This window comes from Nyctereutes procyonoides, unplaced genomic scaffold (assembly GCF_905146905.1).
Source record: "Nyctereutes procyonoides isolate TBG_1078 unplaced genomic scaffold, NYPRO_anot_genome, whole genome shotgun sequence".
NCBI lineage: Eukaryota > Metazoa > Chordata > Mammalia > Carnivora > Canidae > Nyctereutes > Nyctereutes procyonoides.
The window spans coordinates 57,176,690-57,202,369 of record NW_026575140.1 but is presented as its reverse complement, the minus strand read 5'-3'; the positions used below and the strand labels follow the sequence as shown (position 1 = coordinate 57,202,369).

The 25,680-nt window shown below is 53.8% G+C and overlaps 1 protein-coding gene across 1 annotated transcript; it reads left to right on the top strand.

The window, feature by feature from the left end:
- Positions 1-445: 445 nt before the first annotated feature.
- On the top strand, positions 446-25,418 carry POLR2A (RNA polymerase II subunit A). The gene is made up of 29 exons (XM_055306092.1): positions 446-934; positions 10,834-10,966; positions 11,105-11,241; positions 11,335-11,508; positions 11,588-11,869; positions 12,170-12,331; positions 12,508-12,728; positions 12,890-13,022; positions 13,466-13,590; positions 13,686-13,896; positions 14,609-14,818; positions 14,903-15,071; positions 15,243-15,337; positions 15,473-15,676; positions 15,817-16,039; positions 16,450-16,633; positions 17,032-17,203; positions 17,296-17,401; positions 17,495-17,700; positions 20,242-20,466; positions 20,609-20,855; positions 21,047-21,147; positions 21,963-22,067; positions 22,145-22,327; positions 22,550-22,753; positions 22,907-23,093; positions 23,201-23,314; positions 23,607-23,756; positions 23,864-25,418. The coding sequence occupies exons 1-29, from the start codon at positions 842-844 to the stop codon at positions 25,018-25,020; spliced, it is 5,913 nt and encodes a 1,970-aa protein (XP_055162067.1). The 5' UTR covers positions 446-841; the 3' UTR covers positions 25,021-25,418.
- Positions 25,419-25,680: the final 262 nt, after the last annotated feature.

Sequence of the window (25,680 nt, the reverse complement as noted above, 5' to 3'; positions counted from 1 at the left end):
AGCGCCCCCACCCTCCGGGAACCCTCTAGGGAGGACCTGGCTGGCCCCGCCTCCTTCATTACCGATCCTCAGGACAGACCATTTTCCAGCGGGAGGCGGGGGGGTGCGGAATGCTAAAGGGAGACTTTGGCTGAGAACGAAACCACGGCCCGAACTAGAATAAAAGCGGCCTGTGTTACCCCTCGATCCTTCAAACCTTAAATCTTAGGGCGGCGGGAGCCAGAGCGGGGAGGCGGCGGGGCAGAACACGCTCCCCTCCCCCGGGTCCCTTCGGAAGGTCGCCCAACCGGGGAAGGGCCGACCAACGACTCCAGCGCGCGCTCCGTGCAGGCCGGCGCAGGCGACCCCGTAGCGCAAGGGAGGGCGGGAAAGGAAGGGGCGGGGATGCAGGGGCGAATCTATAAAGGGCGTCATTCGGCCAGATCGCTCCTCAGAAGCGCCGAGAGCGCGGCCGGGACGGTTGGAAAGAAGGCGGCTCCCGGAAGGGGGAGAGACAAACTGCCGTAACCTCTGCCGTTCAGGAGCCTGGTTACTTATTTATTCGTTACCCTTTTTCTTCTTCCTCCCCCCTCTACCCCCGAAACCTTTTCCTTCCCCCCTCCCTCTTTTTTTTCCTTTTTGGGAGACGATAAATTTCCGGAAGGGGGGAGGAGAGCTCCTTTCGCTCCTTCTGGCTTCCCCGCCTCCTTCCCTCCCCCACCTCTCCCTCCTCCGGCTTTTTCCTCCCCACTCGGGGAGGTCCTTCCCGGTGGCCGCCCCGACGGGGTCTGAGCACCTAGGCGGAGGCGGCGCAGGGTTTTTGTAGAGAGGTTTGCGCCTGCGCAGCGCGTCGGCCTCCGCGATGCACGGGGGTGGCCCCCCCTCCGGGGACAGCGCATGCCCGCTGCGCACCATCAAGCGGGTGCAGTTCGGAGTCCTCAGTCCGGATGAACTGGTAAGCGGCCCTGCCCTCCCCGTGCTCCCCGCGGTGGCGCGGGCAGGACCCGACGGGGGCCCCCTGGGTGACAGGCCGCTGGAGCCAGGTGCTGCGGCTCTGTATCCGGGACGGGAATGGGGGGGTGGGATGGGGGGCACCGACGCCGAACGAGAGCAGATGAATCCTGAGGCTGGGATGGGATGGGGTGGGGGGCTTTGCAAATTCGGATGTGAAGCCGGACCCCAGATCTTTTCCCTGCCTTTTCTCCTTCCAAAAATATTAACTGAACACCTGCTGTGTGATAGACACGACAGACGCTGAGGTTGCAGAGCTGGACGAGGCGGAGGAGGACCCTGCCTCTTGTTGGCACACACTGTGGGAAGGGGTAGGGGAGGCAGACAGTATACATGCAAACAAAGGAGCCAAGGAGACAGTTCAGTTAATGGCAGGTGCTTTGAATGGGGCGCAGGGGAGTTGCCGAGGAGGTGTGAGGCTCCTCTGGACGAGGTGGTGTCAGGGTCCGAGAAGCCCCTTCTGGGGAGGTGACATTACCTGGATGAGGAAGAGGCAGCCAGAGCTCCAGGACCAGAGGTTTTCAGACAGAGGGAGCAGCAAGTGCAAAGGGCCTGAGGGAAGCATGAACTTGATGTGTCCCAAGGATTGGAAGAAGTGCCAGTGTAACGGGTTTAGAAGGGTGAAGAGAGTTATGGAAATAGCCTGGAAAAGCAGGAAACTGGGTCAGGCCAGGTGGGGTGTTGTAAGTTATGGTAAGGAGTCTGGGTTGTTTTTTTTTTTTTTTTAATTTATTTGAACATTTTATGTATTTATTTATGAGAGACACATAGTCAGAAACATAGGCAGAGGGAGAAGCAGGCTCCCTGTAGGGAGACCACTGCAGGACTCCATCCCAGGATGCCAGAATCACTACCTGAGCCAAAGGTAGATGCTCTGAGCCACCAGGTGCCCCAGGACCCTGGATTTAATTCTATTTTTAATAGGCCTTTGGAGAATTATATGCTGGAGAGTGACATCAAGTTTACATTAAAAAAAAAAAAACCAAACTATGAGTACTTTGGTTGCCCTGTGACGAACTGATTGTGGGGGAGAGCTGAGAAAGGGAGCAGGAGAGATGAGGGAGGAGGGTAGTTCTGAGGCAGAGCTCTTGGTGACCTGACTCCTGTGGGATGAACTAGAGGGAACCAGTTGGCTGGAGAGAATGGAGTTCATTGGCTGTGTTTGTGGAGAGTTTTGCTGGAGGACAAGGCACAGCCACGTAGAAGTTAAGTCAGGAGTTAGACCCTCCTAAGCTCATGCCCTACGAAAGAATTAATTGTAGGTGGGGTTAAAGTGTTTTTTTTTAAGATTTTGTTTATTCATGAGAGACAGAGAGAGAGAGGCAGAGACACAGGCAGAAGAAGCAGGCTCCATGCAGGGAGCCCGACATGGGACTCGATCGCGGGTCTCCAGGATCACACCCTAGGCTAAAGGCGGCGCTAAACTGCCGAGCCATCCAGGGCTGCCCTAAAGTTTATTTTTAATTTTTATTATTTTTAATAATTTTAGTTATTCATGAGAGGCAAAGAAAGGTAGGCAAAGGGAGAAGCAGGTCTCTGTAGGGAGCCTGATGTGGGACTCAATCTCAGGATCCTGGGATTACACCCTGAGCCGAACACAGACGCCTAACTACTGGACCACCCAGGCGTCCCTGGAGTTAAGGTTTAAATCTAAAAAACAAAACTGGAAAGCACCAGCGAGATACAGAAGGCTTATGGGGGCCAATTCCAGGGGCAGAGCCCTTTAATGGTAATGAATGAGTTACAGGTGAATTTTATTGAGTGCCTATCATGTACTAGGCACTGAGCTAAGCATTTTTTCTTTCAAGATTTTATTTTAAGATTTTATTTATTTTTTTCTTTTTTTTTTTTAAAGATTTTATTTATTTATTCATAGAGACCCAGAGAGACAGAGAGAGAGGCAGAGGCACAGGCAGAGGGAGAAGCAGGCTCCATGGAGGGAGCCCGATGTGGGACTTGATCCAGGGTCCCCAGGATCAAACCCCGGGCTGCAGGCGGCGCTAAACCGCTGCGCCACCGGGGCTGCCCTATTTATTTTTTTCATGAGAGAGAACGAGAGAGAGAGAGAGAGAGAGAGACAGAGACACAGGCAGAGGGAGAAGCAGGCTCCATGCAGGGAGCCCAATGTGGGACTCAATCCCAGGACTCCAGGATCATGCCCTGGGCTGAAGGCAGTGCTAAACCACTGAGGCACCAGGGGCTGCCCTCAAGATTTTATTTTTAAGTTATCTCTACACCATAATGTGGGGGCTGAACTCATAACACTGAGATCAAGAGTCACATACTCCACCAACTGAGCCCAACCAGATGCCCCAGCAATTTATATATAAGGAAAAGCAGGGCACATTTCAGTATGTAAAAATCAGAGCCACTTCTCTTTATCAGAGGCACCATGGACAGCTACAAAACAGATTGAGAAATATTTGCCCTGTAATGGACAAGGTTAGATTTCTTATTATACAAGGGACACGGGATCCCTGGGTGGCACAGTGGTTTAGCGCCTGCCTTAGGCCCAGGGCGCCATCCTGGGGACCCAGGATCGAATCCCACGTCGGGCTCCCGATGCATGGAGCCTGCTTCTCCCTCTGCCTGTGTCTCTGCCTCTCTCTCTCTCTCTCTCTCTCTCTCTCTCTCTGTGTGACTATCATAAATAAATAAAAATTAAAAAAACACAAGGGACACTTATTCATCAGTAAGGACATCACACACCTAGGCAAATAAAGGATGCAAGTAAGCAGTTCACAGAAGTAGTACAAATGGCCAATAAAATACCCCGCTTACTATAAAAACATGCAAATTAAAGTTTTTCCCTTTATTTGATTTTTCTCTGCTGGCAAAAATATTGGGAAATAGGCATGCTTGTATAATGGTAGAGGAATAAACTGGTATAACCTTTTTGCAGGACAGTCAGACAGTTTTATCAAGTCGTTTATTTTTTTTATTTTTTTTATTTTAAAAGATTTTATTTATTCATGAGAGACACGGGGGGGGGGGCAGAGACACAGGCAGAGGGAGAAGCAGGCTCCATGCAGGGAGCCCGACGTGGGATTCGATCCCTGGCCTGCAGGATCAGGCCCTGGGCTCAAAGCAGCGCTAAACCGCTGAGCCACCCAGGGTGCCCTTTCAAGTCGTTTAATGCATATCCCTTGGTCCAGCATTACCACTTCTAAAAATGTATCCTTAAAAAAAACAAAAAAACTCTTAATTTCTCCTCTCGAGCAAGCTCTTCCCCAGGTCTTGCCTGGTTCCCCAAGCACACGGTGGCTATACCATTCATCCACTGACTCCAGTAAAAAACCTAAAAGCTGTCTGATTCTTCTCACAACTTCCACTTGGTCCATCTGCCAGTCTGTCAGCTCTGGCTTTCAAAATGTGCTTGGAATCCAGCCATTTATGACCATCTCCATCTGGACCATCATGTTCCCCATCACCAGCATCTTTCTCAGGGAATACTAGCCCCTAGTTCCCTTTGCAGAGCAGCTAGAGAGCTCATTATATCCTGTCTGCTCCCTGCAGGGAAACCTCTCCAAAGGATCCAAACTGCTTACTCTGACCTGCATCAAGGTCCTGCATTATCTGGCCCCTGCTTGCCTCTCCAGCTCATTACCAAACTCTTTTGCTCTTCTCTGACCACACCAACCTGCCTGTGCTTCCCACACCACAAATTCATTCCTGCCTCAAGGACTTTAGTATTTATTCTTCTTGCTGCTTAGAACAACATGGCCCAGACCTACTGAGGCTTATTCCTCCTTTAGCATCCATACGTTCTCTGCTCAGATGTCATGTTGGTAGGAGGCTTTCCTGACTACTCTCTCTTTTTTTTTTTTAAGATTTATTTATTCATGAGACAGAGAGAGGGGCAGAGACACAGGCAGAGGGAGTAGCAGGCTCCCTGCAGGGAGCTCCATGCGGGACTTGATCCCAGGATCCCCGGATCACGACCTGAGCTGAAGGGAGATGCTTAACCACTGAGCCACCCAGGTGTCCCCTGACTACCCTATTTGAATAGCATCTCTCCTGCATTCTCTAATCCCTGCTATGGTATTATATTTTATGTAATCTCTACATCCAATGTGGGGCTTGAATTTACAACCCCAAGATCAAGAATATACACTTTTCTGACCAAGCCAGCCAGCGAGGTGACCTCTACTCCGTCTTGACTTTGTTTTACTTCATAGCCTGTCACTGTCTGAAAGGGTTAGTTTTTTTTTTGTTTCTTGCTCCTTCAAGAGAATGTAACTTTTATGAGGGACCCTGTATTCACCTGTGTAATTTCAGCATCTCAAATTGGGCCTGGCACATGATCGTGATGTAATAAGAACTACTTAAATGAGTGAATGAAGTAATTGGAAAGTACACAAAGGGCAGCCCAGGTGGCTCAGAGGTTTAGCGCTGCCTTCGGCCCAGGGTGTGATCCTGGAGGCCCGGGATTGAGTCCCACGTTGGGTTCCCAGCATGGAGCCTGCTTCTCCCTCTACCTGTGTCTCTGTCTCTCTCTCTCTCTGTGCCTCTCATGAATAAATAAATAAAATCTTCAAAATACAGAAAGATGTACTTTTGTACATCTTTTTTTTTTTTTTAGATCTTATTTATTTATTCATAGAGATGCAGAGAGAGATAGGCAGAGACACAGGCAGAGGGAGAAGCAGGCTCCATGCAGAGTCTGACGTGGGACTCGATCCAGAGTCCCCAGATCACGACCTGGGCTGCAGGCGGCGCTAAACCGCTGCGCCACTGGGGCTGCCCTTTTGTACATCTTTTAATGTAGAAGGGGTTTTCTTTTTTTTAATTTTTTTTATCGTTATTTATGATAGTCACAGAGAGAGAGAGAGAGAGGCAGAGACACAGGCAGAGGGAGAAGCAGGCTCCATGCACCGGGAGCCCGACGTGGGACTCGATCCCGGGTCTCCAGGATCGCGCCCTGGGCCAAAGGCAGGCGCCAAACCGCTGCGCCACCCAGGGATCCCTGTAGAAGGGTTTTTAACACATCATCATCTGAAAGTGATATTGTTTGAAATTATAATTTGCCCAGATATTTACTAATAGGAATTCTATGGGGGTAATTCAGGGTGTGTGCTTAGGTTAGAACAATATCTTCCCAACAGGCTAAATCCCCTGTTCCCAAGCCCTGCCAAGTCACCGCAGCAAACTCACAGGGGCCCGGGGAAAGATTTTAAATTTTCAAGAGATAGAGAAGCTCAGCTCTGTCTGATGGCTGGGGAGCTAGGAGTTCCTGATAGTTGCCTTTCAACATTAGATGGCGCCAAATCCCTTTCAGTGACGTCATATCTTTGGGGAGCTGGGTTTAAGCAGTTCCTAATTACAGGGCAAAAAAATCAGCCTAAAGCAAGAAATAGGGGTGGTGCTGTCCAGTCTACTCCCATGACCTGTCAAGTTGCACAGGGTCCAACAGGTGTCATAAGTCATTGTGGTTTTTTGGGAAATCAAAACATTTTTTTAAAATATCAGAGTCTTTTTTCAATGTACATGTGTTTTTATACACGGCCTTTAAGTTGATAGGACATAGGTATTTGTGCAGGGGTTTAGCCCTGGGTGCTTTGTAAGTGGATCTCTTGGCCCAGAGAGGGCTGGGAAAGTTGCTGACATACTTGAGACGCTAAAGGGCACCGTGGGCTGATGAAGTTTAGGGATCTGGATAAGTACGTTACTGACCAGAATGCAGAGTGAGGCCCTGTTCATGTAAAAACAGGAACATTTTTGCATTATTAAAACGTGTGGAGGGCTGACTGTTCACAAAAGAGGTCGTCTCTGGTGTGCAGGGTTATGGGAGGCTTTCATTTTGCCCTGCGTTGCTTGCCTTTTATACTATGCTGCTTCCTATATCTTGAGGGAATAACAGGTAACTCTGCTTTGGGTAGGAGGATTGGTGGGTAAGGAGCCTCTCATGGAACAGGTAGTACTTAAGAGCGGAATGTTTTCCAGAAGTCTTGGGGTACGGTGTGTTTCAAGGTACTGAGAGCTCTTAAAACTGGCTGCGAGACAGAGCTGTTGTGTTTGGATGCGGTGGTGGGTTTGGATGTTGTTCAGTCTGGAGGGAGGCAGCAAGGAGGGTTGGTGCTAGAGCTTTATGCAGAGCTGGTACAAAATCAGCGGAGATGGGCGCTCGATGGCGTTTCAAGAGGTTGACCACTGTTAAAAGCAACTGTCTACTGTGAAAAGCATAATTTTATGTATTTATACCCTAGCTTATTCCAAAAAGGGTTTGTTTGTTCATGAAAGACACACAGGGAGGCAGAGACACAGGCAGGGGGAGAAGCAGGCTCCCTGTGGGGAGCTTGAGGCAGGACTCGATCCTAGGACCTTGGGATCACGCCCTGAGCTGAAGGCAGATACTCAACCACTGAGCCACCCAGGCCAAGAAGGTTTTAAAACAGCAAGATACTCTTAAGGTAGCAAGAACCAGTGTTGGAGGAAGGGTTGGGGGCTAACATAGTTTATATATAATCCAAAATGACAGTTCATTACTTTGCGGTAGGGAGATAGTCCAGTATATTCCAGGACACCCCCTGGCCCCATGTCAATACCTAGAAGTAGAGTAGTCCTGGGCAGGTGGGTGGCTTGGACTCCAGCAGAGGGACGTGCAAAGTTTTGAGTGGGATTTCCCTCTGCTCCCTCTCTGGTGGCCTTCCTGGCAGCCACATTCAAGCTTCACTTCAGTTTCAGTCGAGGTGAGCAGAGCAGTTCGCATTTCTAGGAAGTCGCAATGCAGCTGATGGGGTTCCAGCTTTGCAAATTCAGTCACCCCCACCCCGTCTTCCTGAGACTTCACCAGGTCATTCTGATGAGTGTTGTGGGTGTTCAGAACCTTTTGCATCAATCGACCATTTGGCTTCTGCTCAGCAGTGGCTAGTCAGACCCATTAGGGGGGGTTCCTGGCCCGGCTAGCAGGGGACAGCCTTTTCACTTTTTGCCAAGGTCTTTGAAGGCACTTCCCTGCAGCCGAGGGCCCTAAGCAGTTGAGTTCAGTCTACCCAGTGTTCATCAGAAGCCATGGGATCCTGGACGACGGAGAAAAGGCTGTCTGCCGAGACATGCTTGTAATCTTCAGGGAAGGCACATCCCCCTGATAGATAATTTCATTGCACTGTGAGATGTGCAGTGAGAGAGGAGTTATGGAAGCACAGAGCAGGCTCTGGAAATGCTTCCTGGAAGAAGCTATGTCTACACTGAGTCTTAAAACAGCAGTTAGCCTTGGGGGCAGGGCTTTCCAGAGGGAGCCCACATGGGGGGAGGGCAGCACATGCTCTGGGGGATGGAGGACCGCAGGGGACTCTCCTCTGATGGGGGAGAGGAAGGAAGGTGGAAACATCCTAAAACCCTTTTTGTAAGCTGTCCTGCTGAGTTTGGATGTCATTCTGAGGATAAGAGGGCATGAAGATTAGATTTCCATTTTATTTCTTCATGAGGCAGAGATACTGGGTGAGGGAGAAGCAGGCTCCCTATGGGGAGCCCGATGTGGGACTTGATCCCAGGACCCCGGGGTCATGCCCTGAGCCAAAGGCAGACGCTCCACCACTGAGCCACCCAGGCATCCCTCCTAGATTTCCATTTTAGAAAGAGCGCCCCAGCTGTGTGGATGGATGAGAGAGAGACAGGCTGGCCACCTAAGCAATGCCCTGTGGTGAAGCCCAGAGAAAAGGACTGGCTTGGGCACCTGGGTGGCTCAGTTGTTTTAAGTGTCTGCCTTCAGCTCAGGTCGTGATCTCAGGGTTCTGAGATTGAGTCCGCATCAGGTTCCTGCTTCTACCTCTACCTCTGGCTGCCACTCCTCCTGCTTGTGCTCCCTCTCTCTCTGTCAAATAAATAAATGAAACCTTAAAAAAAAAAAAAAAAAGTAAAAGGCCTGGCCTAAGGCAGTGGCTAGAGGCAAGGAGACAAGGGGTTGAGGAGGTGCAGACAGCCACAGCCCATGCCCATGGATGGTCCAATCATGGTGTCCTTCCTGACCACCTGTTATGTCCTGGGCCTAAGCAGGTAGATGGAGTTAGAGAGCCTGTAAGTGATGGAGCTGGGATTGCAGAGCAGAGGGCTCTGGGTCCAGCCTGTACTTGGTTAACCATTTTGTGCCTAAGGGTGAGGAAGGGCAGGTGTGGCTTTCAGACTTGAGTGCCGTGATCTTAGGTGGGGGCGAGGGAAAAGGATGGGTTTGTGAGGGGAAGGGAGTTCTTAGACATGTTGGGTTTGATGCAGTAGCTAGCTCAGTAGTGAATCCCAAGTTCAGACAAAAGGAGAGGCCTGGAAAAAAAAAAAAAGGAGAGGCCTGGAAGCAGAGGTCTGGGCGACATGGAGATAGAGCAGGCATCGTGGGGCGGCAAGGGAGATGCGGTAAGGATGTGGATGTGCTGTGCTAAACCCCAGGGGAGGAGCAGAGCTGGAAGAGCAGACGGGCAGAGGAGCCTAGGAAGGAGACTTCAGGACAGTACCCCAAGAGGTGGGTGAGCAGGAGCCTCAGTACCCCAGCTGCCGTGTGCCCCAGTTCTGCAGCTCAGATGGCCTCGTAGCAGCTCCTGGTCTATCAGGAGTGGTTCCGGGACTGTGAGAGGGTAGCTGTGCTGTGATGATGGCAACTCCCGCATCTGCTTGCTCAGCACCATGCTGTGGGAAGAATGCCAGGGGCAGGGGGTTGTGGATCCTGGCTCTACTGCCATCAGCTGCCTATCCTTGGGCCTCTTGGTTTTGTAACCTGAAATGGGTACAGTGATGTGTATTTTATCAGTGAGCTGTGAAGATGGAGCGAATCAGCCAGCGCCGCACTTGGCACCAGAGGCTGTGTCCCAGACTTGTAAGAGTAGCATCTGTGCTGCAGCCCGGAATGGGGGGGCGGCGTGTGTTCAGGCCCAGAGAGGGCTGGGCTTGACTTCTGGCTCCCGATGGTAGAGACCTTGGACAAGTCACTTCCCCTTGGGTTTCTCCCATTTAAGTGACGAGACCTCATTTCTAGAAGGGAAGTGATTCAGTTTAGAAAAATGAGGTGTGTTGAGTGCTTTTGGTGCCCGGCATGAGGGTGACACCTGGACCAAAGCTTTTATTAAGATCAAGTTCCTCCCTCTGGGATGTCAGTGGGCCAGATGCAGGTCATGTCAAAGCCTTGGTTTTAGTGTGTGAAAACTCAGGGTTTCCTCAGCCCACCCTTGGCCTTCCTACTTCTGAGCTCTTCCGCCGCCAGCTCCTTCCCCCAGGGGATCCTTGGAGTCCTGGCCCCACCTTTCTCAAGGTTCTGCCTCCAACTCCTGGGGTACTGGGTGCCCTTCTGTTCTGGCACCTGCCTCTCCCATCTTAGCCTGGGCTCTCCACCTGAACACAGACAGGTTCGGGCGCTGGGGCCTTGGGAAGGGGGAGGTGGCAAGGACAGGGGCAAGCAGTGCCAGGCTTCAGGAGCTGGATTAGTGTGGGGCGAGGTACGGTCCCCTGCCAGACTCTGATTCTGGGCTTGATTTCAGCTTTGGGGAAGAAGCAAGGCATGGATTTTTTTTTTTCTTGAAACAGCTTATTTCTTTTTGTGATTAAATCCTATGGATGTCAATGACCTGGAACTGAGCCCAGAGGGACGTGTGGGGTTTGAGTCTAAGAAGTAGGCAGCTTGTATTGAGGCCAGGGTCAGCTGCACGCTAGTCTGAGCACCCTCTCCCAGTCAGACAGTGACCAGGACCCCGACAGTGACCAAAACCCCCGATATTCGGCTTCTAGCCCTCCCATTCCCCTAGCCCCAGGCTAGACCTATGTGGTCCTGCTCTAAGTAATTTGTGGTTCTTTGAGGGCTTAGTATGTGAAGGCTGGAAACTAGGAATCCAATTTAGTTGTTACTGGCCTTTTTTTCTGTAGAAACGAATGTCTGTGACAGAGGGCGGTATCAAATACCCCGAGACGACAGAGGGAGGCCGCCCGAAGCTTGGGGGGCTGATGGACCCACGGCAGGGGGTGATTGAGCGGACTGGCCGCTGCCAAACCTGTGCAGGTGAGTGCTGGGTGCCTGGCGTAGGATGCCCGTGGGAGGGCAGGAGGCTTGGGTCCCTGCAGGCCTGAGGGTGGACACCTGGGGACTAGTCTCTGAGGTGCGAGTAGGGACAAGACCGTGAAGTGTGTGTCCCCACAGGAAACATGACAGAGTGTCCTGGCCACTTTGGCCACATTGAGCTGGCCAAGCCCGTGTTTCATGTGGGCTTCCTGGTGAAGACGATGAAGGTTTTGCGCTGTGTCTGCTTCTTCTGCTCCAAGTTGCTTGTGGACTCTGTGAGTGGGGTTGGGCCCTGGCCTGGGGGCGGGGTGACTTGGAGGGGTGGACAGAGGAGCGGCCTGACTGAGCCTGCTCTGGTTTGCCCCCAGAACAACCCAAAGATCAAGGACATCCTGGCCAAGTCCAAGGGGCAGCCCAAGAAGCGGCTCACCCACGTGTATGACCTGTGCAAGGGCAAGAACATCTGCGAAGGCGGCGAGGAGATGGATAACAAGTTTGGGGTGGAGCAGCCCGAGGGTGATGAGGACTTGACCAAAGAAAAGGTATCCGGTGGTCCGGGACTGCTGGAGTGTGGGCGCGTGCAGTGTCTCCAGGCTCTGATGGCCCCTCTGTCTCTGGAAGGGCCATGGGGGCTGTGGACGATACCAGCCCCGCATCCGGCGCTCAGGCCTGGAGCTGTATGCCGAGTGGAAGCACGTCAATGAGGACTCCCAGGAGAAGAAGATCCTGCTGAGTCCTGAGCGAGTACATGAGATCTTCAAGCGCATCTCAGACGAGGAGTGTTTTGTGCTGGGCATGGAGCCTCGCTACGCCCGGCCTGAGTGGATGATTGTCACTGTGCTGCCCGTGCCCCCGCTGTCTGTGCGGCCTGCTGTGGTGATGCAGGGCTCTGCCCGCAACCAGGTCAGCGGCTCTGGGACCCTGCCTGCCAGCAGGCTGGCTGGCCGAGGTGGGGAGCTCCTTGCCTGGGGGCAGGGCGTGCAGGAGCCCATGTTGGGGGGCAGGGTGCCTGGGTGCCCATGCCTACTTACGAGGCCCTTGACATGGTTGAAGATCACAGAGGTTCTTCTGTGGGTGGGAAGTGAGAGACCGGGCTTGTCTGCCAGGTGCCGCAAGCATGAGGGAGGCACCGTGGGCTGGCACATGTGTGCCAAGTGCCCAGTAGGGGCTGGACTGTGACGATGCGGTGACTTCCTGCTGCAGGATGACTTGACCCACAAGCTGGCGGACATCGTGAAGATCAACAATCAGTTGCGGCGCAATGAGCAAAACGGTGCAGCGGCCCATGTCATCGCAGAGGATGTGAAGCTCCTCCAGTTCCATGTGGCCACGATGGTGGACAATGAGCTGCCTGGTCTGCCCCGGGTAAGTCCGTGTGCCCCCAACTCTGCACCTGAATGGAAGGGGGGCACGGGCCAGGTTGTGTGGCCGCGATGACGGTGAAGGTTGAGGGGGCGCTCCTCTCAGGGGGAGGCTCCTGAGCTCTGAAGGAGGGGCCTGTGCTGACCACGGGGGTGCCCCCACCCTGCAATTCCTCCCAGGCCATGCAGAAGTCTGGGCGTCCCCTCAAGTCCCTGAAGCAGCGGTTGAAGGGCAAGGAAGGCCGAGTCCGAGGGAACCTGATGGGCAAGCGAGTGGACTTCTCAGCCCGCACCGTCATCACTCCCGACCCCAACCTTTCCATCGACCAGGTCGGTGTGCCTCGCTCCATTGCTGCCAACATGACCTTTGCAGAGATCGTCACGCCCTTCAACATCGACAGGTGAGCTTCACCTCAGGAGCTCTGTCTGGAGAGCCGCTGGGGGGCATGTGAGGGGAATGGGTGAGAAGCAGAGAGTGCTTCCACTTGGAGCTTGGGGGGGTGAGGGTGGCCACAAGGGCTTCTGGGGAGCCACCTGTTCACTGTGCCTCTGCCCTTCCCAGACTTCAGGAATTGGTGCGCAGGGGGAACAGCCAGTACCCAGGGGCCAAGTACATCATCCGAGACAATGGCGATCGCATTGACCTGCGTTTCCACCCAAAGCCCAGTGATCTTCATTTGCAGACTGGCTATAAGGCACGTAACAGACCGGGGCCTCTCTCCCTGCCCCGAGCAGGAAGCTTCCCGGAGCGGAGGCCAGCTGGAGGAGGCTATCCGATGCTGTCCTATTTGGTAGGGTCTTCTCTAGAAGACCACTGCTGTCCTAGGCAAGCTGTAGCTGCCAGCCATGGGCCTGCAGGGTGGGGGTCCCACAAACCCAGGGGTATATGGCAGGGAAGGGAGATCGAGGGAGGAGAACAGAAGGTCTCATGTGTAGAGTCTCCTGCAGCTGAGTTCCCTGAGGCTGGTGGATACAGTGCCTTAACCTGGCGTCTGGCCTGAAGGGAGTGGTTGATCTGTATTCCACGTGAAGTAGCACCATTCTATCATGTTTCTATCTGTAGAGCGTTTCAGTTCCACCGTCATACTTTCCTTCTTAGCAGATTCCTTCCTCTGAGACTCTTCATTTCCCTCCCTAGGTGGAACGGCACATGTGCGATGGAGACATTGTCATCTTCAACCGGCAGCCAACTTTGCACAAGATGTCCATGATGGGGCATCGGGTCCGCATCCTCCCCTGGTCTACTTTTCGCTTAAATCTGAGGTTAGTCCTCTGGCCAAGGGAGGGTGGTAGGGCCCAGCCACTCCCTGACGCGTCATTGTGGTATCTTCCTGACCCCGGCTTCTCTGTCACTGCAGTGTGACAACTCCGTACAATGCTGACTTTGATGGGGATGAGATGAACTTGCACCTGCCACAGTCTCTGGAGACTCGGGCAGAGATCCAGGAGCTCGCCATGGTGCCGCGCATGATTGTCACCCCCCAGAGCAATCGCCCCGTCATGGGCATCGTGCAGGACACGCTCACAGCAGTGCGCAAATTCACAAAGAGAGATGTCTTCCTGGAGCGGGTGTGTGCTTCTAGGGAGGGAGCCCAGTGTGGACGGGCAAAGTGACCTGGGGTGGTGAGGTGAAAGATGGCGGGAAGAGCTACAACTTCTGCCTTGACTTGCTCCACACTGACTCATGTGTGAGGCAGGAGAGGGGAGAGCTTAGGAAGGTTGGACCGAAAGAGTTTATGTAAAGCTTTAGCTCCCCATTTACTTTTTTATTTTATTTTCCCCTCATTTAATGCTTTAAAACATCACATAATTTCAGCTACTTCTGGGAAGGTGAAGGAAAAAAGAAGTGGTCTTGTTATAATTTTACTAATTTCATGATTATTGAAAGTAATTTGTACTTACTATTTAAAAGAAGAGGGATCCCTGGGTGGCGCAGCGGTTTGGCGCCTGCCTTTGGCCTAGGGCACGATCCTGGAGACCCGGGATCGAGTCCCACGTTCAGGCTCCCGGTGCATGCCGCCTGCTTCTCCCTCTGCCTGTGTCTCTGCCTCTCTCTCTCTGTGTGTGTGACTATCATAAAAAAAATAAATAATTATAAATAAATAAATAAAATAAGAGAAAGCCAGTCTCTCACTATCATAATAAATTTTTAATCAAAAGTTTGGAAAACACTTTCCCTAGCATCTCTTTGTCTCCCCAACCTGGCTTTCACCCATGGGTAGGTGACCTTGCCCAGTGAGGCCTGCGGCTCTGAGGTCTGGTCTCACTCTTCGCCTCACAGGGGGAAGTTATGAACCTTTTGATGTTCCTGTCCACGTGGGATGGGAAGGTCCCGCAGCCGGCCATCCTGAAGCCTCGTCCCCTATGGACAGGCAAACAGATCTTCTCCCTCATCATACCAGGCCACATCAACTGCATCCGCACCCACAGCACCCATCCCGACGACGAGGACAGTGGTCCTTACAAACACATCTCTCCAGGGGACACCAAGGTAGGACCTGGCCTCTGCCTGTGGGAACGGGATTTGTACATGGGCGCCACTGCAGGGGACTTGATTGGGGTGCTTTGTGCACAGGTGGTGGTGGAGAACGGGGAGCTGATCATGGGCATTCTGTGTAAGAAATCTCTGGGTACGTCAGCCGGCTCGCTGGTCCACATTTCTTACCTGGAGATGGGCCATGACGTCACTCGTCTCTTCTACTCCAACATTCAGACAGTCATTAACAACTGGCTTCTCATCGAGGGTGAGTAGAGGCTCCTTGAATCTTGCCTCTCCCTCCACTTACCGTTTCTCTTCCATCCTTTTCTCGTTCTTCCTTGGATTTGGGGGCCTTCCAACAACTCTCTTGGTTGTGATTCCATTGCAGGTTTTGGGGAAGCCTAAAGAGGGTGTTGATGACGCTTCTTCTCTCTAGGTCATACCATTGGCATTGGGGACTCCATTGCGGACTCAAAGACCTACCAGGACATTCAGAACACTATTAAGAAGGCTAAGCAGGATGTGATAGAGGTGAGCAGGAAGGCCAGGCCGAGACTGAGTGACTGGCGCTCAGAGACTTTGGGTGGAATGTCGGTGACCGCAGAGCGGGTGTCGGAGAGGGGGAGCAGAGCCGACACTGAGCCCCACCACCTCCCTTACACCCAGGTCATTGAGAAGGCTCATAACAATGAGCTGGAGCCCACCCCGGGGAACACTCTGCGGCAGACCTTTGAGAACCAGGTGAACCGCATTCTCAACGATGCCCGAGATAAGACTGGCTCCTCTGCCCAGAAGTCCTTGTCTGAGTACAACAACTTTAAGTCCATGGTCGTGTCTGGGGCCAAAGGTTCCAAGATCAACATCTCCCAGGTGGGGAGCCTGGTCTTTCCAGATGCTGGCCACAGAGAAGGCTGGGAGCACGGGGAGAAGGGAGTGTTTGCAGGGAACGGGCTGGGAGCTCTGACTCCTAGTGCAAAGGGAGTTAGGTGCACCCCACCTTCTTTCCCCAGGTCATCGCTGTAGTCGGGCAGCAGAACGTGGAGGGCAAGCGGATCCCATTTGGATTCAAGCACCGGACCCTGCCTCATTTCATCAAGGATGACTACGGGCCAGAGAGCCGAGGCTTCGTGGAGAATTCCTACCTGGCCGGCCTCACGCCTACCGAGTTCTTCTTCCATGCCATGGGGGGTCGCGAGGGGCTTATCGACACGGCTGTCAAGACTGCTGAAACTGGTGAGACCTTCAGGCCCTCGCGCTGCTGCCAGGGGTGCCGCAGGCCAAGGATCCCCCTGGGGTGAGGTGGGGGGTTCTCAGGTTAAAGCTTTCCAATCCCAGGTGTTTGAACTTATCTCTCGTGGAAGGAATAGGAGCTGAAGCTCAGGAGCCGGGAAATGCCAGACAGCGCTTCCTGCTCCGGGGTTAGATCCTCAAAGTCACCTAGGGGCTGCTTCCTAGAGGACTCTTCTGGCCCTGGGTCCAGCTGGTGGGGGGCATGGATTTCACTGAGAGGCTTCGGGGACCAAGGGCAGTAGCTGGCTCTTCCAAGGTTTGGGTGGGTGAAAGCGCTGGAGCAGCTGGCAAGGCTTGTTTCTGAGGTCAGGCTCGTGCTGCCCTGGGGCCCAAACCTGGACACCTCCCTGCAGGGTACATCCAGCGGCGGCTCATCAAGTCCATGGAGTCGGTGATGGTGAAGTATGATGCTACTGTGCGAAACTCCATCAACCAGGTGGTGCAGCTGCGCTATGGCGAGGACGGCCTGGCTGGCGAGAGCGTTGAGTTCCAGAACCTGGCTACCCTTAAACCATCCAACAAGGCTTTTGAGAAGAAGTGAGGAGGCTGCAGGCGGGTGGATCTCACCCTTGGGGCTCAAAACCAGCCTCCTAGGACTCCCCTTCCTGCACCGAGACCCTGCTCGCCCAGAGCATACCTTGCAGTCTGCCTTCTGTCTTAGAGCCCTTTGTCCACTCCTGGTGGCAGCAGCTGTGCCGTGGCAGTTGGGTAGAGCAGTTACAAGACCCACCGCACCCTGTCCCTGGTGACCATACAAAGTGAACTCAGCCGGGCAGGCAGTCTTGGGGCCTAGACTTTGAACTTCCCTGGCCTAGATTCTTGCCTCAAAGCCCTGTTGTTCAGGCCGTGCACCTTTGAGAGCCTTGCTCTGCTGCCTGCAGGGATCAGGCCCTGGGGCCCAGCGGCCCCTTGACTCTCCCTCCTGCCACCTTCAGGTTCCGCTTTGACTACACAAATGAGAGGGCCCTGCGGCGCACTCTGCAGGAGGACCTGGTGAAGGACGTGCTGAGCAATGCGCACATTCAGAACGAGTTAGAGCGAGAATTCGAGCGCATGCGTGAGGACAGGGAGGTGCTCAGGGTCATCTTCCCGACTGGCGACAGCAAGGTGCCTGTGGGCAGAAGGCCGGGCTGGAGAGCTGCTGTCCCCGAGTGGCTGTGCCCAGCTCATGAACCCCTCTTGTTTCCATCGCGCCTCAGGTCGTCCTCCCCTGTAACCTGCTGCGCATGATCTGGAACGCTCAGAAAATCTTCCACATCAACCCTCGCCTTCCCTCCGACTTGCACCCCATCAAGGTGGTAGAGGGTGAGTAGCTGCTCTGGGACCTTGGGGCCAGGCTGCGGGACGGGAGTGGTCGGGGTCTCACTCTGGAATCTCTATACCTCCTCTGGTCCCCAGGAGTCAAGGAATTGAGCAAGAAACTTGTAATTGTGAATGGGGATGACCCCCTGAGCAGGCAAGCTCAGGAGAATGCCACACTTCTCTTCAACATCCACTTGCGCTCCACACTGTGCTCCCGCCGCATGGCTGAGGAGTTCCGGCTCAGCGGGGAGGCTTTCGACTGGCTGCTTGGAGAGATCGAGTCCAAGTTCAATCAAGCCATTGTGAGTAGTGTTCTTGCCTCAGCCCTGCTTTTCTCCTTTGACCTGTGGGCTTGTCTGGGCTCTGAGCACAGCCTGCCTCTGCCCACCGCCTGCCGCATAATGCCTCTTGATCACTGAGGGGCTGCTCTGGGCTGAGTCCTGTATGTGGGGGGATTTCTGCTTCATTCCCTAATGATATCTCTCTCTGTCTCTCTCTCTTTTTTTACAATATTTCATTTATTTGACAGCCAGAGGCCGAAAGCCAGGGAGAGAGGCAGAGAGGGATAGGGAGAAGCAAGCTCCCCACTTGTGGGGAGCCTGATAATGAGATTCAATCCTATGACCCTGGGATCATGATGAGCTGAAGGCAGATGAATTAACTGATTGATCCACCCAGGTGCCCCCATCACTGTCTTTGAGGATTTTACAAGGTAGTAGGAAGAGAGAAGCATTGTAATTATAGGCTTGCCTCTGAATACTTTTGATGTAAATCCAGTTGTGTTAATTAAATAATTAAAATGCATTAGGGAATGCTGTAAAACGTGATTGAAAAAAGATTTGAGTGGAAGGTCATCCAGTGTTCACAGATTATAAGATTTATCTTGCTAAATGGTGGTAATCCCCAAGGTGATCTACAGATCCAACACAGTGCCTGTCAAATCCCAGTTGCCTTTTCTGCAGAAATTTATAAGCTGATCTTAAAATTCATATGTACATGCAGGGGACCCAGAAGAATCAGACAGTTTTGAAAAAGAACAAGATTGGAGGGCTCACACCTAACTGATTTCCAAGCTTTCTGTAAAGCTCTGGTTCTCTGGATAGTGTGCTATCACATGAAGATGCATAGATAGATGAATGGAACTTAATGGCTTAGAAATAGTCTTTTCAACAAACAGTGCTGAGGGGTTCTTGGGGGGGGGGGGGGCTCAGTTGGTTAGGCATCCGACTCTTGGTTTCAGCCCAGGTCATGGTCTCAAGGTTGTGGGATAGAGCCTCAAGTCGGGTTCTGCGCTCAGTGGGAAGTCTGCTTGAGATTATCTTCCTCTGCTCCTCCCCCAAGCATGCATGCTCACTTGGCTGCTCTCTTTCTCAAATAAATAAATCTTTAAAAAAATAACGATACTGGACGCCTGGATGGCTCAGTGGCTCAGGGCGTGATCCTGGTCCAAGGGTCAAGTCCTGCATCGGGCTTCCTGTGGGGAGCCTGCTTCTCCCTTTGCCTGTGTCTCTGCCTCTCTGTTTCTTATGAATAAGTAAATAAAATCTTGGGGGAAAAAATGGTGCTGGAATAACTGGACATCCACATGCAAAAGATTGAAGTTGGATCCCTACTTCACGCCATATACAAAAATTACTTCAAAATGCATCAAAGACCTAAATATAAGAGCTCAATCTGTAAGCAAAGCTTTAGAAGAAAACACAAAGGCAACTCTTCACGACCTGGGATTAGACTGTGGAGTCTTCGGTATGACACCAAAAGTATACGCTAAAGAGCACAGAAACAGATGAGGTCGGCTTCATCTAAATTAAAAACTTCTGTTTCCGAGGACACCAGCAGGAGAGTCAGAAGATAACCCAGAATGGGAGGAGGAAAGATTTGCAAATCATCTATGTGATAAGGGCCACGTGTAGAGAATACATAAAGGACTACTGCACGTCGACAACAGAAAGATGTCTAAGGGCTTGAATACACCTCTTCCCCCGAAGAGTATACATAAGTGACCAGTAAACACATGAGAAAAGATGCTCAGTATCATTCACCATCCAGGGAATACAGATGAAGCCCCAGTGAGCCACCGCTTTGTGCTCCTTGAGTTTAGGGAGGCTGTGGATGGAGCAGTTGGAACTCTTCTGTGCCACTGGGGGGCCACTGGGCGTCACAGTCCGCTGTTCCTCTGAGGGGTAGACACAGGTACCATTTGAACCAGCAGTTCCACTCCTAGGAATAGACCCAAGAGACTGGGAGGTGTGTGCACACAAAACCTGGCACAGGGATATCCATGGCCCCGTTGTTCACGTTGAAGCAAAAGCAGTAACAGTCAAGCTGTGGAGAAACCGCCAGATGCCCATCCACTGACAGAGGGGAAAATGAAACTGCTACAGCCACACAATGGAATATTCTGGTAAAAAGATACTGAGGTGGGAAGTGTAAGAGGACCACAATGAACCTTTGGTACATAGTACTGAGTGAAGGAAGCCTGCCTTCACAGCCGCGTTACTGTAGGAGTCTCATTGAGAGGTCAGGTCTTACAGTAGGTGATCGTAATCACAGTTAAAATAATGCTTCATGGGGAGCTCCCCCCCAATAACAATGTGAATACTTAGCTTGTAACTTTAGAAATTAGGGTTTCAGGTGGTAGAAGACCTCCTGGGTGTGCAGCACACCGGGAGCAAACGTGGGATTGTAAATGAAGCAGAGGAGGGGACCCACAAATCAGGCTCTGCTTTGTCGAGTCTCTGCCTTACCCCAATGCATCTTTCACTGCCCTGGCGGCAGCTCATTGTTACTCGCCAGAAGGGACACATTTGCTTTTTCTGATGCCAGCTTTCCTTACTCTGTAGGCCCATCCTGGGGAGATGGTGGGAGCCCTGGCTGCACAGTCCCTTGGAGAACCTGCCACCCAGATGACCTTGAACACCTTTCACTATGCTGGTGTGTCTGCCAAAAACGTGACCCTGGGTGTGCCCCGACTCAAGGAACTCATCAACATTTCCAAGAAGCCAAAGACGCCTTCACTTACTGTCTTCCTGCTGGGCCAGTCTGCTCGAGATGCTGAGAGAGCCAAGGTAGAGCCTGGGTCGGTGGGCTTCCCGGCAGAAGGAAGAGGAGGAGATCTCTTCCCCTTGAATAAATTCTCTCTACAGGAGGGTTTGGAGAGGTCTTTAGAGCCACCCACATGCCTGTGTCCCCAATCCCTCTTTGTCCCAGGACATTCTGTGCCGTCTGGAACATACAACATTGAGGAAGGTGACCGCCAACACAGCCATATACTACGACCCCAACCCCCAGAGCACTGTCGTGGCAGAGGATCAGGAATGGGTGAATGTCTACTACGAGATGCCGGACTTTGACGTGGCCCGAATCTCGCCCTGGCTCTTGCGGGTGGAGCTGGACCGGAAGCACATGACAGACCGGAAGCTGACCATGGAGCAGATTGCTGAGAAGATCAATGCTGGTGAGGCTGGGGCAGGTGGGCCCAGCTCGGAAGTCCTGCCTGGGCTCCTTGCCTGTCTTCTCCGCGATTCCTCTCTTTCTAGAGGGTTCTATGAGAAGGAGGGGAAGCCAGAGGAGAGCCCCGTTGGGGAGAGCTGCAGAGGAGCAGTGACCGGCCACCGCCATCATTCTCATGGCTCCTTCTCCCCGCAGGTTTCGGCGATGACTTGAACTGCATCTTTAACGACGACAATGCCGAGAAGCTGGTGCTCCGAATTCGCATCATGAACAGCGATGAAAACAAGATGCAAGAGGTAAAGGGACCCTAAGAGGAAATGGATAGTCCACAGTAGGGCACTGTTAAACCTTGTTTGGGACCGAAAAAGTCAAGAAAGTTGAAGCAAAAGCAGTGTTGAGGTGCCCGTCACACCGGCTGGGGTGGGCATGGGGAGTGGCGGCTAGTGGTGATTTTCAGAACCCTGAGCAGCAAAAACATTTGAAAACTGAAGAAGTAGCTATGTGGAGCACACAGGTGGCGCTGACGTGGGGGATCCCTGGGTGCTCCCCCTGTGAGGCTCCTGCAGGAGGGCGGAGAGGAGAGCTGGCGTGTCCTCTGGGAAGTGGTGTGACAGCAGGTGCCACAGGACCTGAGACCATGCCAGACCGGTGACTTCACTCCCAGGCATGGTTCCTAAAATGTGTTTCACGGATGGGGTGCCTGGGGCACTCAAGACAGAAGGTGGCAGCTTAACTGTTGAGCTGTCGGAGTGTAGATGTGGAAACTGTTGGTTCTCCACAGAGTACAGGCGGCTCTGTGAACGAGCTCATTGGTGTGGGAAGCGGCAGCCTGACCAGGTCGTCCGTGAGAACGAGTGTGGGAGGTGCTGGGCGCTGTCGGCCCTGGGAGCATGCGAGCACCCACGCAGAAATTGTGTTGGGATGATGGGGTGCAGGTGCCTCCCTTAGGTTTCTCTTAGGATCGTAACAACGTGATAAAAAGTAACATCAGAGGAACAAAGGACAGAGTCTGGGGCCTGACCTGACCCTTCGGTCCCTGGGGAGGCTGCGACTTGGGCTGAGCCTGGGAAGAGGGGAAGGTTCTAGGACTCTGGCCTTGCTCTTGGCTCAGGAGGAAGAGGTGGTGGACAAAATGGACGATGACGTCTTCCTGCGCTGCATCGAGTCCAATATGCTGACTGACATGACCCTGCAGGGCATTGAGCAGATTAGCAAGGTCAGCCCTGCCCCCCCGCCTTCCCATGTCCTCTCCCCTGGCCCCTCCTCCCCCCCAGCTCATGCTGTCCCCCGCAGGTGTATATGCACCTGCCACAGACGGACAACAAGAAGAAGATCATTATCACTGAGGACGGGGAATTCAAGGCTCTGCAGGAATGGATCCTTGAGACGGACGGCGTGAGCCTGATGCGGGTGCTGAGCGAGAAGGACGTGGACCCTGTCCGTACCACGTCCAACGACATCGTGGAGATCTTCACGGTGAGTGCGCGGAGCCCCGCCAGGACCCCTGGGTGTCTGCCTGGTGGTGGCCGTCTGCCCTCCCTCCTGGCATTTGCCTGCTTGCGTTTCTCCAAGCCCGAGTCTGCTGTCGAGTGTGGGCGGCACTGCCTCCCGACCATCCCTCTGCGGGTCTGTGTGGCAGAAGCTGGGGGTTGAGCACAGCTCCTCGGCCCTCACCCCTCGCCTCTCACCCCATGCCAGGTGCTGGGCATTGAAGCTGTGCGGAAGGCCCTGGAGCGGGAGCTGTACCACGTCATCTCCTTTGACGGCTCCTACGTCAATTACCGCCACTTGGCACTCCTGTGTGATACCATGACCTGCCGGGGCCATTTGATGGCCATCACCCGCCATGGTGTCAACCGCCAGGATACTGGGCCTCTCATGAAGTGCTCCTTTGAGGAAACGGTGATGATGGAACTGGGCAGGTGGAAGGAGGTGGGGGAGGGTGCGGGATGAGGGTGTGCCAGGGTGGGGTGGGTGCAGGGTGGTAGTGAGGCAGCCCTGGAGCACTGGGTGTGGAGGCGTCTTATGGGGCTCCCCCGTTTCCTGGTTGCTCAGGTGGATGTGCTTATGGAAGCAGCTGCTCACGGAGAGAGTGACCCCATGAAGGGGGTGTCTGAGAATATCATGCTGGGTCAGCTGGCCCCGGCTGGCACCGGCTGCTTTGATCTCCTGCTCGATGCGGAGAAGTGCAAGTATGGCATGGAGATCCCCACCAACATCCCTGGCCTGGGGGCTGCCGGACGTGAGTATGAGGGCCTCGGCTGCTGCCAGCTGGCTGGGGTGCATGATGGGGTGGGGGTGGGGGGCTGGTCACCAGGGCGCGTCCCGAGTCACTGTGCTTCTTTGCAGCCACTGGCATGTTCTTTGGATCGGCACCTAGTCCCATGGGAGGAATTTCTCCTGCCATGACTCCCTGGAACCAGGGGGCAACTCCAGCCTATGGTGCCTGGTCTCCTAGTGTTGGTGAGTGACCCAGCCCAGGAAGAGGGCCCTCTGGGTGGTCAGGGCAAGCGTGGTGGGGTGAGCTCGATGGTGAAGGGTTACCCTGATGGAGCACTAAAGGGGCGGGGAGTTTGGGGGCAGGTATTGGGCTCCAGCTCCAGTTTGTTTGTTTGTTTGTTTTTTTACAAACCCTTGTGTCGTGAGGGAGCTGCTCTGCTATGTACAAGACCCTGACCCAGGAACAGGTCGTCTACGAATGGTTTAGCACCAGGTTCCAGCTCCAGTTTTAACTGAGCTTTGTCTCACTTCCTAGGAAGCGGAATGACACCGGGGGCGGCCGGCTTCTCTCCCAGTGCTGCATCAGATGCCAGTGGCTTCAGCCCAGGCTACTCTCCTGCCTGGTCTCCCACGCCGGGCTCGCCGGGCTCACCGGGCCCCTCCAGCCCCTACATCCCCTCACCAGGTGAGCTGTCCTGTCTGGTCAGTCAGCCAGCCGAGTTGAATTCCTCCAAGTCCTTCCTTTAGGCTGATTTGCCATCATTTAACTCCTTCCCGCTTTTTTCCCCACAGGTGGCGCTATGTCTCCCAGCTACTCACCGACATCGCCTGCCTATGAGCCTCGCTCCCCTGGGGGCTATACACCCCAGAGTCCCTCCTATTCCCCTACTTCGCCCTCCTACTCCCCCACCTCTCCATCCTACTCTCCAACTAGTCCCAACTATAGTCCCACATCACCCAGCTACTCCCCGACTTCTCCCAGCTACTCCCCGACTTCTCCCAGCTACTCCCCGACCTCTCCCAGCTACTCCCCGACCTCTCCCAGCTACTCCCCGACCTCTCCCAGCTACTCCCCCACCTCGCCCAGCTACTCCCCCACCTCGCCCAGCTACTCCCCCACCTCGCCCAGCTACTCTCCCACCTCGCCCAGCTACTCCCCCACCTCGCCCAGCTACTCCCCCACATCCCCAAGCTACTCCCCCACATCCCCAAGCTACTCGCCCACATCCCCAAGCTATTCCCCGACATCTCCAAGCTACTCACCAACCAGCCCTAACTACTCTCCAACCAGTCCCAATTATACCCCGACATCACCCAGCTATAGCCCAACGTCACCCAGCTACTCCCCAACTAGTCCCAACTACACGCCCACGAGCCCTAACTACAGCCCAACGTCTCCGAGCTATTCTCCAACTTCCCCCAGCTACTCCCCAACCTCACCAAGCTACTCCCCATCAAGCCCACGATACACACCACAGTCTCCAACTTATACCCCAAGCTCCCCCAGCTACAGCCCCAGCTCCCCCAGCTACAGCCCCACCTCGCCAAAGTACACCCCCACCAGTCCTTCCTACAGCCCCAGCTCCCCGGAGTACACCCCGACCTCCCCCAAATATTCCCCCACCAGCCCGAAATACTCACCCACCTCCCCCAAGTACTCTCCCACCAGCCCCACCTACTCACCCACCACCCCAAAATACTCCCCAACATCTCCTACTTACTCGCCGACCTCTCCAGTCTATACCCCGACCTCCCCCAAGTACTCGCCTACTAGCCCCACCTACTCGCCCACCTCCCCCAAGTACTCACCCACCAGCCCCACCTACTCGCCCACCTCCCCCAAAGGCTCCACCTACTCACCCACTTCCCCTGGCTACTCACCCACCAGCCCCACTTACAGCCTCACCAGCCCAGCCATCAGCCCAGATGACAGTGATGAGGAGAACTGAGGGTGAGCGGGGCGCACGACAGCCCAGGTGGTGCCCTCGCGGGGCCCAGGTCCCCAGCCCGCCTCCCTTGCCCGTAGCTCCTATGACAGAGTTTCTGGTCGACGTTCTGGGCCCATTCCCTCTGGGGCTCTTTGTCTTGTTCCTCACTTGTGCTGTCTCAGAACCCACTCACCTGGCTGTGGTGTTCTTCTTCCTACTCCACCCACCCCAGGCCTGTCCCCGAATACAGGATCCCTCCTTGTCTGTGGCTTGATTGGGGGTGAAGGGTGTTTTAACTTGGCAGGGGTAGTTCCTGCTCTGGGGTGATCTATCTGATCCTCGAGAACAAAGCTAAAGCTGCCTTTCGTCTGTTATTTTATTTTTTGAAGTTTAAATAAAGTTTACTAATTTTGGCCAAACGCGTGTTGCATTACTGCTTCTTTGAGAGGCAGGCAGATGTGGCCCGCCGCCTCCCTGGGCGCTGCTCCCATCGTGTCTCTGCTGACCCCTGCCAGAGGCTGGCAACCCAGAGCAGACTGCACAGCTTTTCTCTGAACAAGTACCTACCAGGGATCCCTGGGTGGCGCAGCGGTTTGGCGCCTGCCTTTGGCCCAGGGCGCGATCCTGGAGACCCGGGATCGAATCCCATATCGGGCTCCCGGTGCATGGAGCCTGCTTCTC

Coding starts and splice junctions, on each gene's coding strand:
- POLR2A (XM_055306092.1), top strand. CDS start 842: ATGCACGGGGGTGGCCCCCCCTCCGGGGACAGCGCATGCCCGCTGCGC. Junction 21,148..21,962: donor ATGAAAACAAGATGCAAGAG/GTAAAGGGACCC, acceptor CTCTTGGCTCAG/GAGGAAGAGGTGGTGGACAA. Junction 22,068..22,144: donor GCATTGAGCAGATTAGCAAG/GTCAGCCCTGCC, acceptor TGTCCCCCGCAG/GTGTATATGCACCTGCCACA.